General features: G+C 43.9%; 1 protein-coding gene across 1 annotated transcript; it reads right to left on the bottom strand.

Moving 5' to 3' along the window:
- Nucleotides 1-1,659: 1,659 nt before the first annotated feature.
- On the bottom strand, nucleotides 1,660-13,463 carry LOC8042558 (xyloside xylosyltransferase 1). The gene is made up of 2 exons (XM_002415591.5): nucleotides 12,873-13,463; nucleotides 1,660-6,565 (listed from the first exon to the last, which is right to left on the bottom strand). Exons 1-2 carry the CDS (start codon nucleotides 13,353-13,355, stop codon nucleotides 5,885-5,887), a joined length of 1,164 nt encoding a protein of 387 aa, XP_002415636.4. The 5' UTR covers nucleotides 13,356-13,463; the 3' UTR covers nucleotides 1,660-5,884.
- Between the last annotated feature and the right edge of the window lie 1,981 nt (nucleotides 13,464-15,444).

Here is a 15,444-nt window from a genome sequence, read left to right as displayed (position 1 = left end):
GCATCTTGGCGGGCTTGCAATCACCGGTGACTTCTTCACGAGCACATGTAGAGATACTGCATGCCATGGTGCGCATGCTGCACGTGTTTGAGGCTTGTCGGCGTCCGTTAACGTGTTTCTGTTTGTCGCTCTAGTGGGACTCGGCCATGAGAAACGCCAATCATGAATTTTATCAAGGGGCTTTAGGAGCAACACACCCGGTGCGTCATTCCACCCAACCGGAAAGTCACGTGTCATGCTAAGGATTGGTTCCCTGTGGTTCGTAAGCGTCCCCTGCAGTCTGATGTAAGGTGAAACGGCGAGACGTTGTCTCCATGTTAAGCGCCCAACAAGCACAGAGCAATGAGGTTTGGTCTGAGAGGTCATCTTCTGCGGGGTTTTAACAACTCTGAGACGGTTTGCGATCTCGAGCTCAAATTTTAAAAGTTAAAGGGAGTCGTGAAACAATATTTCTATTTTCGCTGAATACTATATAAAATCACTCCCTAACGTTACTAACTGAATAAACTCGCCTTAGTTTTTTTTCTCCAAGCAATAACAGTTGCAAAAAAAAAAAAAATCGAGAAATATGAGCATTGTTTAGCTGCAGAACATAAGTCAGGATGAGGAAGAAAAATCAATTAAAAATATACCTCTATCGGTACCACCTGGGAAGGCACAACTGGTTGAAAGCCAATTTGAAATAAAAATATAAGGTGGCAAGTCCACCAAATGTTATTTTTGAAAATTAAAAAGCGGCCACGTAATTCAATAAATGCTGCAAAGTAAAAAAACAAACAAAAAAAAACACACACACACACAAAAAAAAAAAAAAAAGAACGCGTTTTGAGTTGTAGGCAATTTTAACCGCTGTGGTTGGACACGAGCCCCTACCCGAGTGTCCGCCGAGGCATTGATCGTTGTCAGCCGAAGTCGAGTGCTCACGCAGTTCTCGTGTTCAATTCATGAGCCGCGCTCGACTGTCGTCATGCGGGTGGTTTCGACCCCACAATTACTTCATCCAGCTTTGCAAAGGCAAGACTGAACTAAATAGTCCCCTTTTATTTTCAAAATTTCACCATGACAAAAAAAAAAAAAAAAAGTTTCTGGTTTAGTGGCGGCCTGTACGTCGTCAAGTTGACTAGAGTTGCCAGTGTAAATCTAGACACGGGTCAGATGCGAGAGCTCCAATGTCAGTCGGCAGTTCAGCTCCACCAAGACAGAAATGTTGCACCGTATGCCTGTTTTAGGCTGATTACCAACCTTTAATTAGCGCACCTCGAGGCTGCTCGTGGATTCCATAGGGCGCTTTGAACAGGTCAGTTTACAGTTACTATTGTTCAGTTCACTTTAGCCGACGTAGTCACGATAACAAGGCCGTACTGCGACAGTTCTACATCACCTACAGGATGCCAGCGCGGGGCACAGATTGGACACGAATCTGACGTCTGCGTTCGGCTGAAACTCGGGTTCAATCAGTGAAGACACGGGCCCCAGCTGAACATTGACGTCTAATTCATGTCCAATCCGTACTCCGCGCAGGCCTCCTAAACGTGATGCAGAAATTCTAGAAGTAGGGCCTTGCCACCTAGGTGTTGCGCCATGCGGGAGAACGGTTGCCGCGGTCTGACGTGCGAGTTTCACGTACCTATTGGCACATACCCAAGAAAAGTGAGGGGCTAAAGGCAGAAATATTTTATTTTAAGAAAAGTCAGAATGATTATAAAATAGCGCCTGTACATCTCTTTTCTACAAAATACTCTCGTTTAAAGAATCTGCTTTATAAATGGCACAGTAAAGGCTGTTGGCTCATACAAATGTACAAAACATATAAAACGTCGTACAACTATATATACACTATATAGACCTGCACATATATTACCTATGATCCTGCAATCAAATAAGCATAGTGCTACTACCACAGTGAGCAGTGATGCTAAGGTCCGGATTTCACAGCGCAAATAAGCACCTGTACTCTGTTTCACATATCGCACGCACGAACACCAAAGCTTCTCGCTGGCGTGCTGTGCTAAGTCGTTTGCTGCATTTCTTCAGCCTCTTCAAGGATTCAATATCTGGCCTCAACTCTGACGTAAAATTACTGAGGTTTCAAAATTTGGGCAACAGATGTTTGACACATGGATGTTATCGGTCGTATATACGGGTTTGACTAGTCTCAACTGGATGGTTTTGTCTGTAAGCTGATAACCGGATTATTGATTGAGGCATCAGGCAACCCAGAATAGTTTGGCCAAAAACTTATGCTATCATGCGTGCAATACGTGGAAGGGAGTGAAGTGTTCTCTGAAGCAGCTCTATGCATTGTTGTTGCAGATTCTCAGAAGAAGTTTTTCAAAGTAGGAACACAAGCACATTAAAAAAATATACACTATGCTATAAACTCTGCATTGACGTTTAAGAACCTATTAGGACAATAAAAGTGGAGGAACTTGTAAACTAAAAATATCTCTGCTGGGGACCATCCAGTACCTCTTATGGAGTAGCCTCAAATGAAGATGTTGCTTTCTATCAAAAAACCTGTTCAGCAAATTCTGAATAGCATCAAAAGAAACATTGGTAGTACATCATAAATGCAATTGGCACAGCACATATACACTTCAGGTTCACAACACATAAAGGTTGTGACATGGCAGCAAGTGAAAAAATGTTGGTTGCAATGTGAAAAAAAAAAAAAAAGAAAAACTGCTTTGTACAGATATGGTACACTGGGACAGCATCACATATGCACATGTTGCACACACAAATGCAAAGTGCTTGCAGCAGCTCACTATAGTGTGGCCTTTGTACTTAAAGGTCCCCAAAAAGTCTTGGTTTTAGTGTGCTTTGTTGAAAACATGGAATGCATGTCCAACTTTATCTCTTGGCTTCGATTTGTAGAATTAACTAATATTTTAGCAAAGTTATTGGGTTGAGATTTCCAAGAAAATAAGTAGACATGAACACTTATAACTAGTACTAGTGTGAAGGATTTTGGCAGATGCCTCTGCAACTGCCTATGAGACCATGTAATATGAGATAGTTCCCTTGAAGGTTACTATTACGCTAAAATATCAAAATTTTGACTGACGTGATTCTGTGTAGTGCAAGATCTCTTTCGTGGTGTTGCATAATCCCTAAAACACTATTTACACAGAAAAATATGGTAGAGGTGCTTTTAGCAGAAAACACCAGAATAATTGAGTGCAAAGAAAACAAAAACGAATATAAATTAAAACAATGAAACACGGATTGCAAGCTATTGACGACATTGCATCTGCCATGAAGTAACAGAAATAGAAACCAACAAAAAACAATATTAACAAAATGGCAGAAAAACCAATTCCTATGGCAGGCAGGGTTTGCTTTCTACACATGCACACCATTTAGGTGCTTACCATTTAATGGCATTCATCATGAAAACTGCCAATGCCACACATAGCAGAGCTCTTTGGATAAAATATAGTTCATATAGAAAAAATAAAACACTGAAATGGATGGATGGACAGACAGTCACAGTTCTTTCTTTTGAAAGAACTGCTAGTGTATGTCTTTCATCCATTTCAGTGTTTTATTCTTTCTGTGGGAAGTGCCAATGCCAAAAGCAATGCTAAGCTGCAGTGGTTGTTTCAAGAGGACTGATATATGTTGACATGTAACCAATTAGGAGGTGCCAGGTAGTGTCTTAAAATATAAACTTAATAAACTTTCAGCTGCATAATCTTATGTGTCATGAAATACAAGTAAACTAAAGAGAAAATGCCATTATGATTGCTAAAAATTGTAGAGATGTGCATAATAAAAAAAAAGAAGAAAAACCTGAAGTATTCAACATCTTTTTGATTTAGTCAGAAATAAAACATGCAACAATTAAGCATAAGAATAACTCCCAGTCTTGAAAGCGGTTATACAAAAAGATATAGAAACACACCTCATCCACTGCACTGACATAGGTATTGTGACAGATACCATACCATTATGGATATCAAAGCACCAAGAAACATGCTAAAAGTGTAGTTATGTGTGTTGCACATGCTGGCATCTGCAGTACTAACTGTTCTAAAGCAGACTTAAAACGAATTGAAATTTGTATGTGCATTCATCAATGCCTCATTTTGGTGATTTACTTTGAATCTTTTATACTAATAAATGCGAGTCCGTGCAGCACATATATCAACGTCCCCAGAATTCTCCTTTGTGCTTGGGTAATTTGGAAAATGCCTATTGGAAGCAAGGTGATGTACTTTCCAAGAGTTGTGACTTTGCTCTTGTAAAAGAAAAGCACAGCATTTGCAGCAGATTCACCTTCAAAAAGCAGGTCTGTTGCATAACGAGATCCAATACAGTTAAGGCTTAGCTCGCAAGCGGGATAATGGAGGTCACAGAAGATGAAAGAAAACAATTTCTTTCTTCTCAAGAGACATTACTTCAAAGTTCTCGAACAAGAGCATCGAGCAGCATCAGCACAAGCAATGCCTGCATAAAATGTAAATAAATAAAAAAAAAATAAATTAACAATACGGTTTCAAAATGGTGCAAGTCCTCACAATAAAAATTACATTACTAATTTTTAGATTTTGCTTGGTGCCTGATGAGCATTGAAGGAAGAATAAGAACTGTTGCAGAGACGTCTGCTGTTTGAGGCGATTTTGATAAATGTAAATGTAAATTTCGGTAAATGTAACTGCATATGTGCGATTTGCGGACATATAAACCAAACCAAAATCCCCAAAACAGGTCAGATAGTGCCACTATGGGCCCGACATGAGGAGTGCAATGCATCGGCTGCAGATGAAATTAAAACACATTTGCCTGAAAATGCAAAGCTTAAAATTCAAATGCACAAACAAATGAAAAAGAAAAGTAAATGCAGGAACGAACTGTTGACAGAAATTGTGTGTGTGGTATACACTGCCACGAGTGGCAAAAAAAAACAATAGAGCTTACTCTACTTGTAGTAAACTTTGTCTTGCATCGTCTACCCAACCACTTTTCCAGCAGCCACCTCAGTGCTTCGGAGGCAAAGCGCTGAACTGTGGATCCTTGGGTGGCGGGTTCGAATCCCGGCCAAGGTGCCCGCAATCTGAGAGGCATATTGTGGAAAAGGCGCCATGTTACCGAGCTTTCAGTTACACATCAAAAGATCCTCAGGTGATCGAAATTAATCCTCAGTCATCTGCTGGGATGTGCCAGATGCCCTGTGCTGGTTTGGCATGTAAAGAACTCCAAATTGTGACTTCTCTTGCACAATCGGTTGTGTTTCAGAGTTTTCCATGCCATTACGATTCAGAGGTATGAAAGGGTTCAAAAGTCAATGGCAGCTCCGAGGTTGTGAATTGTTGTGAAGGAGCACTTGGCAGGTGAAAAAACTGGAGAAGAACTGACAGAACCTGCTGGACGAAATGGCAGCATTGACACTAAACGCATAATTGCTAGGATAGGTGCGAATAAAAAAGAGGATTTGTGGCACTTCCTGCTCCATAAGGCAGGCCCACCAGTTCGCATTCAGACTATCATTTTCACCTAAAAAACCGGACAAAAGCAGCAGCCGGCGATGTTTCAAAATAAAATGCACCGTAAAATAAACCGCTAGTCAGCGGATCCCACCGCCTTGGGAGGCAAGCAAAAGGGGTAACACTTCAGAAACAAGGTTTGCGACAAGCGCCACAAGCACCCCACAGTGAAACAACACAACAGCTGAAGGGTTTAAATAGGGACTGAAAACACGCAAAACCTTCCAATTTTTCAAACTGGGCAAACGTCAAAGAGATCATAGCGCACACCACGAAAACATAAAACCAAGCAAACCAGGCAAGGCTCTATAAAACATACTTTGAAAAAAACAAACAATAACAAGAATGTCCGTCGTTTACCCGCAAGCAGCCGCGAGGAGAGGGCTGTTCCCTTGTCAGCTGCCGGACGCGGCAGTGGGCATCGACGTGTTGCAGTTACCGTGGTAGATGTCTACCCTGCCCTCGCACCGGTGGTAGTCGTCGAACACGTGCGCATAACCGTGCTCTTTCCACCACTGGCAGAGCTGCCGGTTCCACGTGCACGGCAGTGCATACACAAGCTCGGGCCGCTCGCACGAGAGCACCGTGTAGAAGTCCTGATCCCCCAGATGTCCTTGAAATCTGTACTTGGATGTGAGGTACTCGACGCCCTCGCGACTTGACAGGTTCCTGAACGCAGAGGACAAGGCCATGCGGTGCAGGTCCAGCAACAGCACACCACTATTGAAGCCCGGGTTGCCCTGTGGCAGAGGCAGGCTGCACCGGGTTTCTGGGTGCCTCTTGCGGTGCTCGTGGAAGAGGTGGAGGTACGTGGGCTGCTGCTCGTGCGCCATGCCCACGAGGGCAGTTTCGGGGAAGAGGGCGAAGTGGCGATGGAGGAGCCACACGTCCGACTCGAGCCGGAGGTCGATGTCGAGGAGGATGAGGCGGCGGAGGGACAGGACACGGTGCAGTCCCAGCGAGAGGAAGAAGAGGGCGTTGCTGTAGAAGCCCGACTTGGGGCTGAAGTGGAGGTGCATGTAGCTGACCAGATCCCGGAAGGGTTCCAAGACGTCGTTCACGTCAAAGAATTCCACCTGCGAGGCATAGATGCAACAGCTGCTACAATGTCTGGAAGCACCGCTCCTTTTTCTTTTCTCTAGTGGAAAACCCTCCCCCATAATATATGGCTTTAGATGCGTCTGTGAGAAAGCAGAGTGACCGCTCGATTCTCGCAAACCGTCTCTCTGCACCTCGGCATCTCCAAAGTGAAAATGTTAAGAAAATTAGCCTACAGTCACTGACGGGAGGAGAATGCCAGGGTGCCTGGCCCCTATCACTCGCTCATCGCCTTGCGCTGTGCTTTGGCTGCATGGGCACGCTCAAAGCTAACGGGACGCTGAAGCGTTGCTGAAGGTAGGATACTTGTGCCGGAGACGAGGCAATTGACCGAATGACCTCCCTGCCATTCTTATCTTGCAAGTGATTGTAACATTCAAGCCACGTCAAGTTACTTTTATTTCATGAGATACATAGTCACTGGAATGTCGGGGAGGAATTATTTACAGATTCTAGGTTTAAATGTAAGGACACATAGCTATGATCACTTAAAGGGATGCTGAAACTAAATTTAGAGCTCACAAAACAAGGCTGGAGCGATAGGCGGGACGCTGCAAAACCTAAAAACATCATTCATACAGCGATATCTTTAACAAATGGCCATATTTTCGGGAAAGAAGTACGCAATTGAGCACTGCCGTAGAGGCTGACGAGACGTGTGATGTCGCCAATTCTTATTCCCTCTCCTCTTCGCTTCGTCCCCACGAGCAGGTGACCCCAATTGAGAAGCAGAGAAGCGAGGCCATTTCCCCTCATTTTTAACTGCTCGAAGAGAATAGTGAGATCACAATACTCTTTTGATTGCACCCTTCTTTTCCAAATATACGGCCATCCATTTGGGATATTGATGTACGAGTGATGTCTCGGAGTTCATAACGTCCCGTTCGACGCTTCTGCAACCTTATTATGCAAAATCCAAATTTCGGTTCAACGTCCCTATAAAACATTGAGTGTGAAAGCACCTTTTTGCGCATCTACTACCACAGCTATACACCTTTCCAAAAAACGCTCCTAGGCCGCCGCCATGTTGCTGATGCTGATGCGGCTGGTGCGACTCTCGCGCCCTCTATCAGCTAGAAATTTTCTGCCACTCTCTGGGACTGTGAAGACCCGCTCAGCGTGGTTCGCTAACTACGTTTTTGCGGTTTTGCATTTGACGTTTTCTCGCCCCTCTTGAAAGTTTCCACTTAATCTTTTTTTATGCGTGCTGCGTACCCTTTTTGTGTTATCTTCCATTGTGAGAAAGAAGGCTGGTAAGTGCCTGCCATTCAAGCTTTTCTGCTCGACATTCACGGGAAACGAAGAAGGTGAAGGACGTCGAACGACCCTCGACGCGATTTTGCGAACACTGTTCTCCCCCCTCCCAGAGATAATCCGCGTAGAATCCTCAGTCATCTCCGAAAATAGTTGTCCGGGTTGGGGTGAGAAACGGGTCAGTCGCGTTTGTTTCTTTTCCTTGGTGCGGTTGTGAAAGAAGGAAGCTCTCCCCAAAATGTGCCCCAAAACGAAGTCATCTCGGATTCTGTCCGATCGTTAAGATGTGACTGTCGTCGACTGTGACTGTGTTATTTGAGATCTTTCTCATATAAATTCTTTTCGGATAATGCTGCATCGTGTGGTACGTACGATATATTGTTCGGATGTTAACACTTCCTGAATTGTATATCCGTGTCCTGTCCATCGGTAAACACGTTATTTGTGAGCGTGAAAAATGCATGCCTTTCGGCCCTCTTCTGTTGCAATTTATTTTCGACAGCAAAGCGCTTTGTCGTTTCACATGCGGCGAATCCCGCGGCGCCGTCAAAACTTATCCTAAGAAAAAAACAAATAACTAGAACTAAACATTCCAGTCGCATTTGTTCTGTCGCGCGCGTACCCAACAAAAATAGTTGACAGCTTTTTTTTTTTTTGCTTTTTTTGTTTTTCAAATGTGGCAAAATGCTTTCTCAATGTTTTCGGGAACATACATACACCATGAAACACAAAATATAGCGGGAAAATACGAGAATTTAGCCGCCAGCAGCGTTTGAAACTACGCCTACGCAGGCTGCGCCTGTTGAAATCACAGTCCCCTCGGTTAGGGTTAGGAGGGAAGCCGGTGAGAGTCTAGCCTCAGACTCAGTGACTGGTCTCGAAAACGGTTTGTTGCCCCTGGGGTCGAGTGTCTTTTGGAAAGGTGTATACTCCGCAACAACTTTTCTTGGCATTTCCGGGGAGAGGAGGAGAGCCCGCGCACAGCTTTATTCAGCGCTCAAAATGGGAGGGGGAATGCGTGCCTGCGCCTTCCACTGCATTGCCAAAAAGAGTTGTCGCAGAGTATAGTAAATTTGTTAATGTCAAGAAAGCCTATCTGCAATCTCGACACGAGCTGTAAGCATGCCTATAAAAAATGGTTTGCTCTGCAACTAACCTACCCTCCTCTTGTAATAGGGAGTATTCACGTGACGTCCCCATTCAGTGCGGTCCTAACGTTGTGGTCATGGTATGTGCACTAAAGTGTTAAGGAAACACATCTGTGTTCGCGGTTCTGCTGTCTTGTGCGATGTTCTCACCAGTCAGTTTATTATTTGGACGTTTTTGCGTTTGTGTGCACATTACCGACAGTCACTGTGCCTGCTTTAACATCCAGTCACTTCACTGAGCGCAGAATGCAAGCAAAGTGAAGTAGCAGCTTGATAATGTGCCAGAGACAGCATTAGTTTAAGAATGCCCTCTACATCAGACAAGAGTGATCATATAATAATAACAATAATGCTAGTTGTATGTATTGGCAGCCATTCCCATTTGCAATCATAATATAAAAACAACAAAGACCATTTGCATTCACATTACGTATGCCGTGAAACAAGCCTAATCGTTTGGCCGATTGCAAATTTTCAACTCTGGGAGCTTCTCAAGAAAACGGTGGTAGCAGCAAACATTGAAAAAAGAACTGAAGTTTGGAACATTATTTTCACAGACTCTATAGTGGGTCACAATTCCGAGTGCTCGTGCATTGGAAAATTTAGGCATTGTTGTCTCACTTAGATGGCATATTAAAGAGTTATTACCATAGAAGGCTAACCATGAGTTTACTGCCCGAGACAGCCATTCAGAAAGGTAGTGATTATTTCGACGTCCACTTTCAAAATAATTTTTCATATTATTTTGCCGTCCGTGATGCCACATCCTGAAGACGCGAAAATGTCTTCAAAAACATTGTGACATCCCCCACTAAAATATTGTTGTCATTATTTTGATGTCTCAAACTTATAATTTTGGAGCTTTGAGTCAGGAATGGGGAGCAAACGAAGGGGGCGGTCAAAAAAATATCTTGCTTGCAGTCAGCGTCGTGGTTCAACACACATTTTCCGAAAACAAAAGTTATTCAGTCGACTGCTGTTTTCATGACCTATTAAGTGATGTGGAAAGCAAAAATAAAAACTTCTCAAAGTACATCAGCTATTAGGCCGCACATAATGCTTCCTTGGTCGTGCCAAACATTACAAAATGGTGCACCGCTGCTTTTCATGATTTATTTCAAGCGATTTATATAGACAAAGGAGCTGATTGTTGTGTCATAAAATTTGCAGTTGATTGGAAAATGTGTGTATTTCATACTACTGTGCCAGAACCTTTCCTTGTCAAGAAACATCAAGGAGGCAATGTTTACATTGACAACCTTTTATTTAACATCCCAAACTTTTCATAGTTAGCCCGCTCGTTATACACAAACCAAATAGAAAATCTAAACTAAAAAACAAACTCACGAAACAATTAAGACAGGGCGGCAGCCAGTTGCAAAGCGAGCCTGCAACCCATGCTGCAACTGTAAGAAGACACACTCGTACGATATAAAGGCACAAAAAGTGTGTCAAATTTCACAGTGCTACATAGTGTAGGCACTTACATTTGTTATGTGCAGGCAAGACAGAGGGATATCCAACTCGCCTTTGTTTTAGAATCAAAATTTGAAGTGAGACGCATGCCGAGGTGAGCTGCAAACTCGGAACGCTCAGAACATCGCCGCCGTGCGAGTCATGTCCAACCCTATGAACTGTCGAGCCAGTCCCACACGCTAAACGAGACATTTCCACTGCCAACGAGGACCGAAACTTCTTAGGCACGCAACAGATGAATCTGTCAAAACGCCAACATAACACCGCCAACACCATCAGAAACTAAAGAAAACGAAACCACAAAATGGCTACCAGTGTGATGGCCGATTTTGTTGGCGACGGCTGCATTGAAGAAGGACGTAGAAATAATAAACCCACAATTTTGATCTTTTACGGAACTTACGTCAAAGACGTCGAAATAATTTCTATGATATTTTGACGCTGGACGTCGAAATAGTCACTGCCTTTCAGAAACTAGTCGGTTCAGAATATTATTTACTTCCTTCCCATTGACGCTGCCTGGCATGACAGGCCAATATTTTTATCAAACTTTTGATGATCATGTAGGACATTTTGGGTGAAATAAATGTCTATCTGAATTTATTGTTATATAAATATGTATATGTATGCCCACTCTCTTGTGTAATACCCCTTATGGGTTCTGAAGGAAAATAAATGACAATGATGAATGGCTCGTTTGTTTTCTAACGGACTACAGTGCAAGTAACCACACACAGTGCTTATGTCATGAATCGAGGCTTTTACCACACCGAAGGTGATTGGAGGAAATATATCTTCCTTTGCTGGACCATTTTGAGTTGAGTGAATATTCCCTGCACCAGCTGGGCGATTAAATTTGTTTAGACAGGTACTGCCATCTTATACAAAATTTATGCAACTCTGAGACAGTCCACGGCCACAATCCTTGGACTCGATCTCGAGCTTGAAAGTCCGAGTGCCTTGCCGAACTGCGATGCACTGCTTGTGCCCAATCATTCAGTGACTTGGCCTGCCAAAAGCTACCCTTCTTGGCCATCAGCCATATTGGTTAGCAACTGGCTGAGGCACCTCCTGTTCGTTGCTCTGGGGTTATGGTCCGTTGGAGAAAATAACTGCTGGCCAACACCATATTCAGCAATTGTGCATATGACATAGGCTTTGCTCACTCTCTGAAGTGACAAACATGTGCATGCCGGCCTGTGGATTTGCAAAAATTGGAAAAATGCACATGAAGGAGAAATAAATAAAAAAACAGGAGGGGCCATTTTCAGAAGCAGACTGGGCAAAATTTGTAGAGGAATGAAGAATCAGCAGCACGCAAGGAAAAATGCTCAGATGTCCTGTTGTAACTGACAGGCTCGCCTCCTAAGCTCAAAGTTGCTTTGCCTGTCGTAACACGGAACAATCTAAGCAATACCATATGGTCTGTATATACTAGTCACAGACCGTATAGGATTTCGCTATTATAGTGGCAGCTACTGCAAACAACAGCCAACGTGGAATGTGGGGCTTGGACACTAGACAAGCCGCATAGCAAAGGTGCACTAAAAAAAAAAAAAACGCTCATAAAACTGGAAACTAGAAATCGAACCTCGTCTGGGTCTGGCATAACCTCGCACACTGAAGGCCTGCAGCAATTGTGCATATGACATACGCTTTGCTCGCTCTCCAAAGTGACAAGCACGTGCATGCAGACCTGTGGATTTGCAAAAATTGGAAAAATGCATACGAAGGGGAAATAAATAGAAAATCAGGAGGGGACATTTTCAGAAGCAGCCTGGGCACAATCTGTAGAGGAATGACACAATCAACAGCGCGTGAAGAAAAATGCTCAGATTTCGTGTTGTAACCGACAGGTTTGCCTCCTACGCTCGAAGTTTATTCGCATGTCGTAACAAAGAACAATCTAAGCAAAACCATCTGGTCTGTCTTGGAACAACAGTCGACGTGGAATGTGGGGCTTACTCTAGACATGCCGCATAACCAAAGTGCAAAAAAAAAAAAAAAAAAAAAAAAAAAAACGGCAGTAAAAATTGGAGACTGATATAGGACCTCGTCTGGGTCCGGCCATAACCTTGCACCTTGAAGGCCTGCAGCCAACGTTTGCGCCAGAAAACGCCAAACCCGACAGGACGTAGAGCCAACACAAAAACGAACCGAAGCGAAGGATTAAAAGGCGCACGACCTGCGGCCGAGAAGGGGGAAAACGCATCGCATAAAAGTTGTTCAACTTGCCAAGCCGCTTTGCGCGGGCGGGACCTCCCAAACCACCGCGCAACGTTTCTCCCGGGACCCCGCGACCGACGCGAGGGAGGGAGGGGGGTCTCGTTTGGAGCGGGGGAGAAGTGGCCTTCTGCCGCTTGCTCTTGCTTTGTTTGTTTTTTGCGAAGAAGTAGATTGGACTTACCGTGATGCTCACCGCACACCCCACCGAAGCGTCCACGAGCACTTGCTTGGCGACTTCTTGACTCGGGGCGTCCGTGACGATATGCAGGTGCAAGGGTGCACTACTGCGCCGAAACATCGAGGTCAAGCAAATGGAAAACTTTTCGCGCAGGTTCCGAAATTCCCGGGCCCGCGTGAACACGAGCATGACGTCGACGACTTCTCGGCGCTCGCTCGACGCTTCGTGCGCGTGGTCCCGTCGCGTCGTTGTGTTCAGCCGAAAACTGTCGATGCTTCTGACCTGCGTGGTTGTCGCTGCTGCGGCGTTGGCGGTGATGTTGAAGTCGGGGGCGGGGGGTCGGTGGCTGCGGCGAAGCGTAGCGGTCCCCGGGGTGGTGAATGGGAGCTGGCAGTAGTCTTGGTAGAGCAGGAATGCGACGCTGGCCATGCCCAGGAAAGCGACGAGGAGCTTGGTCTTCGAGCGAAATGGAGCGCTCGACTCCATTCCGAGGAAAGTTCGCCGCCCCCAAGCGACGCTACATCGCCTCGGCCGCCATCGAAGATTGCTCCATGCATCGCTTTTCGTGACGCCAGCAACTTTCTGGGGGTGGTTACTCCCTAGAAGAAGTTCACAAAAAAAAAAAAGCTAAACAGAAAATAAAAATTTAGAACTTTAGGAACGCGTTTTATGTTTCAAGACATTAAAAAATCGCATGAAAATCTAGAGTAAATTTACATTTTTTATGGAACGTTCCGTTTTGCATAAACAATCGGCGAACTTGTTTCCCTACGCAAGTTCGAAAGTCGCCAGATGTAAGGAAAGTCCCTAGGAGGCTGACCCAGCGATCTTTGCGGATGCTTTTCTGCCGGCCTTGCCGCAAAGTGCGCAAAGTGCACGACCTCGTCTTCCCTCTCCCCACCACCCTCAACTCTTATTCTCTCCGCTTGACAAGGCCGTGGTGCTCCTCCGATGACGTCACGGACGTTGGCCGACGGACGCCGCGGTACAGTATGGAAGTGAGCAAATCGCGCGTAGATTTGCCGTCGTACAAACGAATTTTAGTGAACGAGAACGCGCGTACTGAGCTAATCGTCTGTCCATAAACAACATTTCGACTCGGAAATATATTTTACTGCACAGAAAGCAATCAAACGCAAATAACGAAAAAAAAAAAAAAAAAAAGGCTGAGCGTGGAGGAACTATTGTATGAACGACGTTTGACAGTCCAAACTGGTTTTATTAGATAAACTGTCAGCTGTAAGCAATTATTGAAACAAAATATATTTCTTTGCAAGATTATTATCAGAACATTCATAATTGTTAAAAAAAAAAAAAAAGAAAAGAAAGCGAAAATGCGGTTATCATGATTTCTCGAGACAGATATGTGTGGTTTGTTTAAGCCGTAATACTGTGTAGTTATCGCTGCAAATAGTGGACTTAGTTTATTATGAGTTTAACCCTTAACTGGAGCAAGCGGAGAAAAATATTTTCCCAGAGGTAGAAAAAATAAACAGGGACAAACACGTCTTTAACTCAGCTAAATGATTTGATTGAACCATCTTCCCTATATACAGATCCGCTACGCCATAGGACCCATAAATGATAAATTCCCCCCAGCTCGCCTGCGCACTGTATGTATATTCGTCAGTGTTGTAGGCGTTACCGAAAAAAGTGACAAAACTCGTTACCTGGTTCTTGCAAGTAAAAATAACGCGTTACAGTCCTACGTTACTTCAAGATAAAAGGAACGCGTTACTGTTACCGTTGCCGATAAAAAGTAACGCACGTTACTTTTGCGCTACTTTTTTTAAATTATGAATGAACACGGTTTACTGTTTTGACGTTACAGGCATGCATACGCGCCATATTTTAAGAAATATTATGTCCATGCAGACTCTGAACGTAGTTACTTTATATTTCTTACGGTTTCACTTAAATACTAACAAAAAAAGAAAAACGCAAAAAAACTCAGAAATTCACATGGCATAGTGCCTAGAAACACGCACACACACACATACACACACAAACACACACACACAAAATTGGTCTAACTTTTTAAGTTTTCGGAAGAAAAGTAACAAGTAACGTAGCTCCCGTTACACGTTATTCGAAATATGTAACGTAAATACGTTACCCGTTACTGTCTTGAAAAAGCAACGAGCACGTTACCGGAAATAAGTAGCGCGTTACCAGTAACGCCGTTACTTGTAACGCGTTACCGCCAACACTGATATTCGTGGACATCCACTTCGGTTCTCGAGCTTTCTAGTAGAAAAAAAATGTAATTCAACGTAGTTCAGGTGTGTCACCTACGTAAGAAATTACTTTATTTTTCAGATATCTTATTCATGAGCTTTAATAGACCTATCTCGGAGAAATATATGTGAGCAAAATGCCTCTCTTGCACCACGACACAAGCTTCAAATGAATACCTACGTCTGCTTTACCACACGCATACAACAGCTAAAATAACACTATCGAGGCTTCAACTGCACTTGACACCTGTAATGTTAGTTCGGCTAATTAGACTTTTTTTTTTTTGCACTTTGCAGACTTCAATATGGTTAATCGTCCACAACACTGTTTACGTGCA

This window comes from Ixodes scapularis, unplaced genomic scaffold (genome assembly GCF_016920785.2).
Source record: "Ixodes scapularis isolate PalLabHiFi unplaced genomic scaffold, ASM1692078v2 PGA_scaffold1__304_contigs__length_218370807, whole genome shotgun sequence".
In the NCBI taxonomy this organism is placed as follows: Eukaryota; Metazoa; Arthropoda; class Arachnida; order Ixodida; family Ixodidae; genus Ixodes; species Ixodes scapularis.
This window is presented reverse-complemented; position numbering and strand designations above follow the sequence as displayed.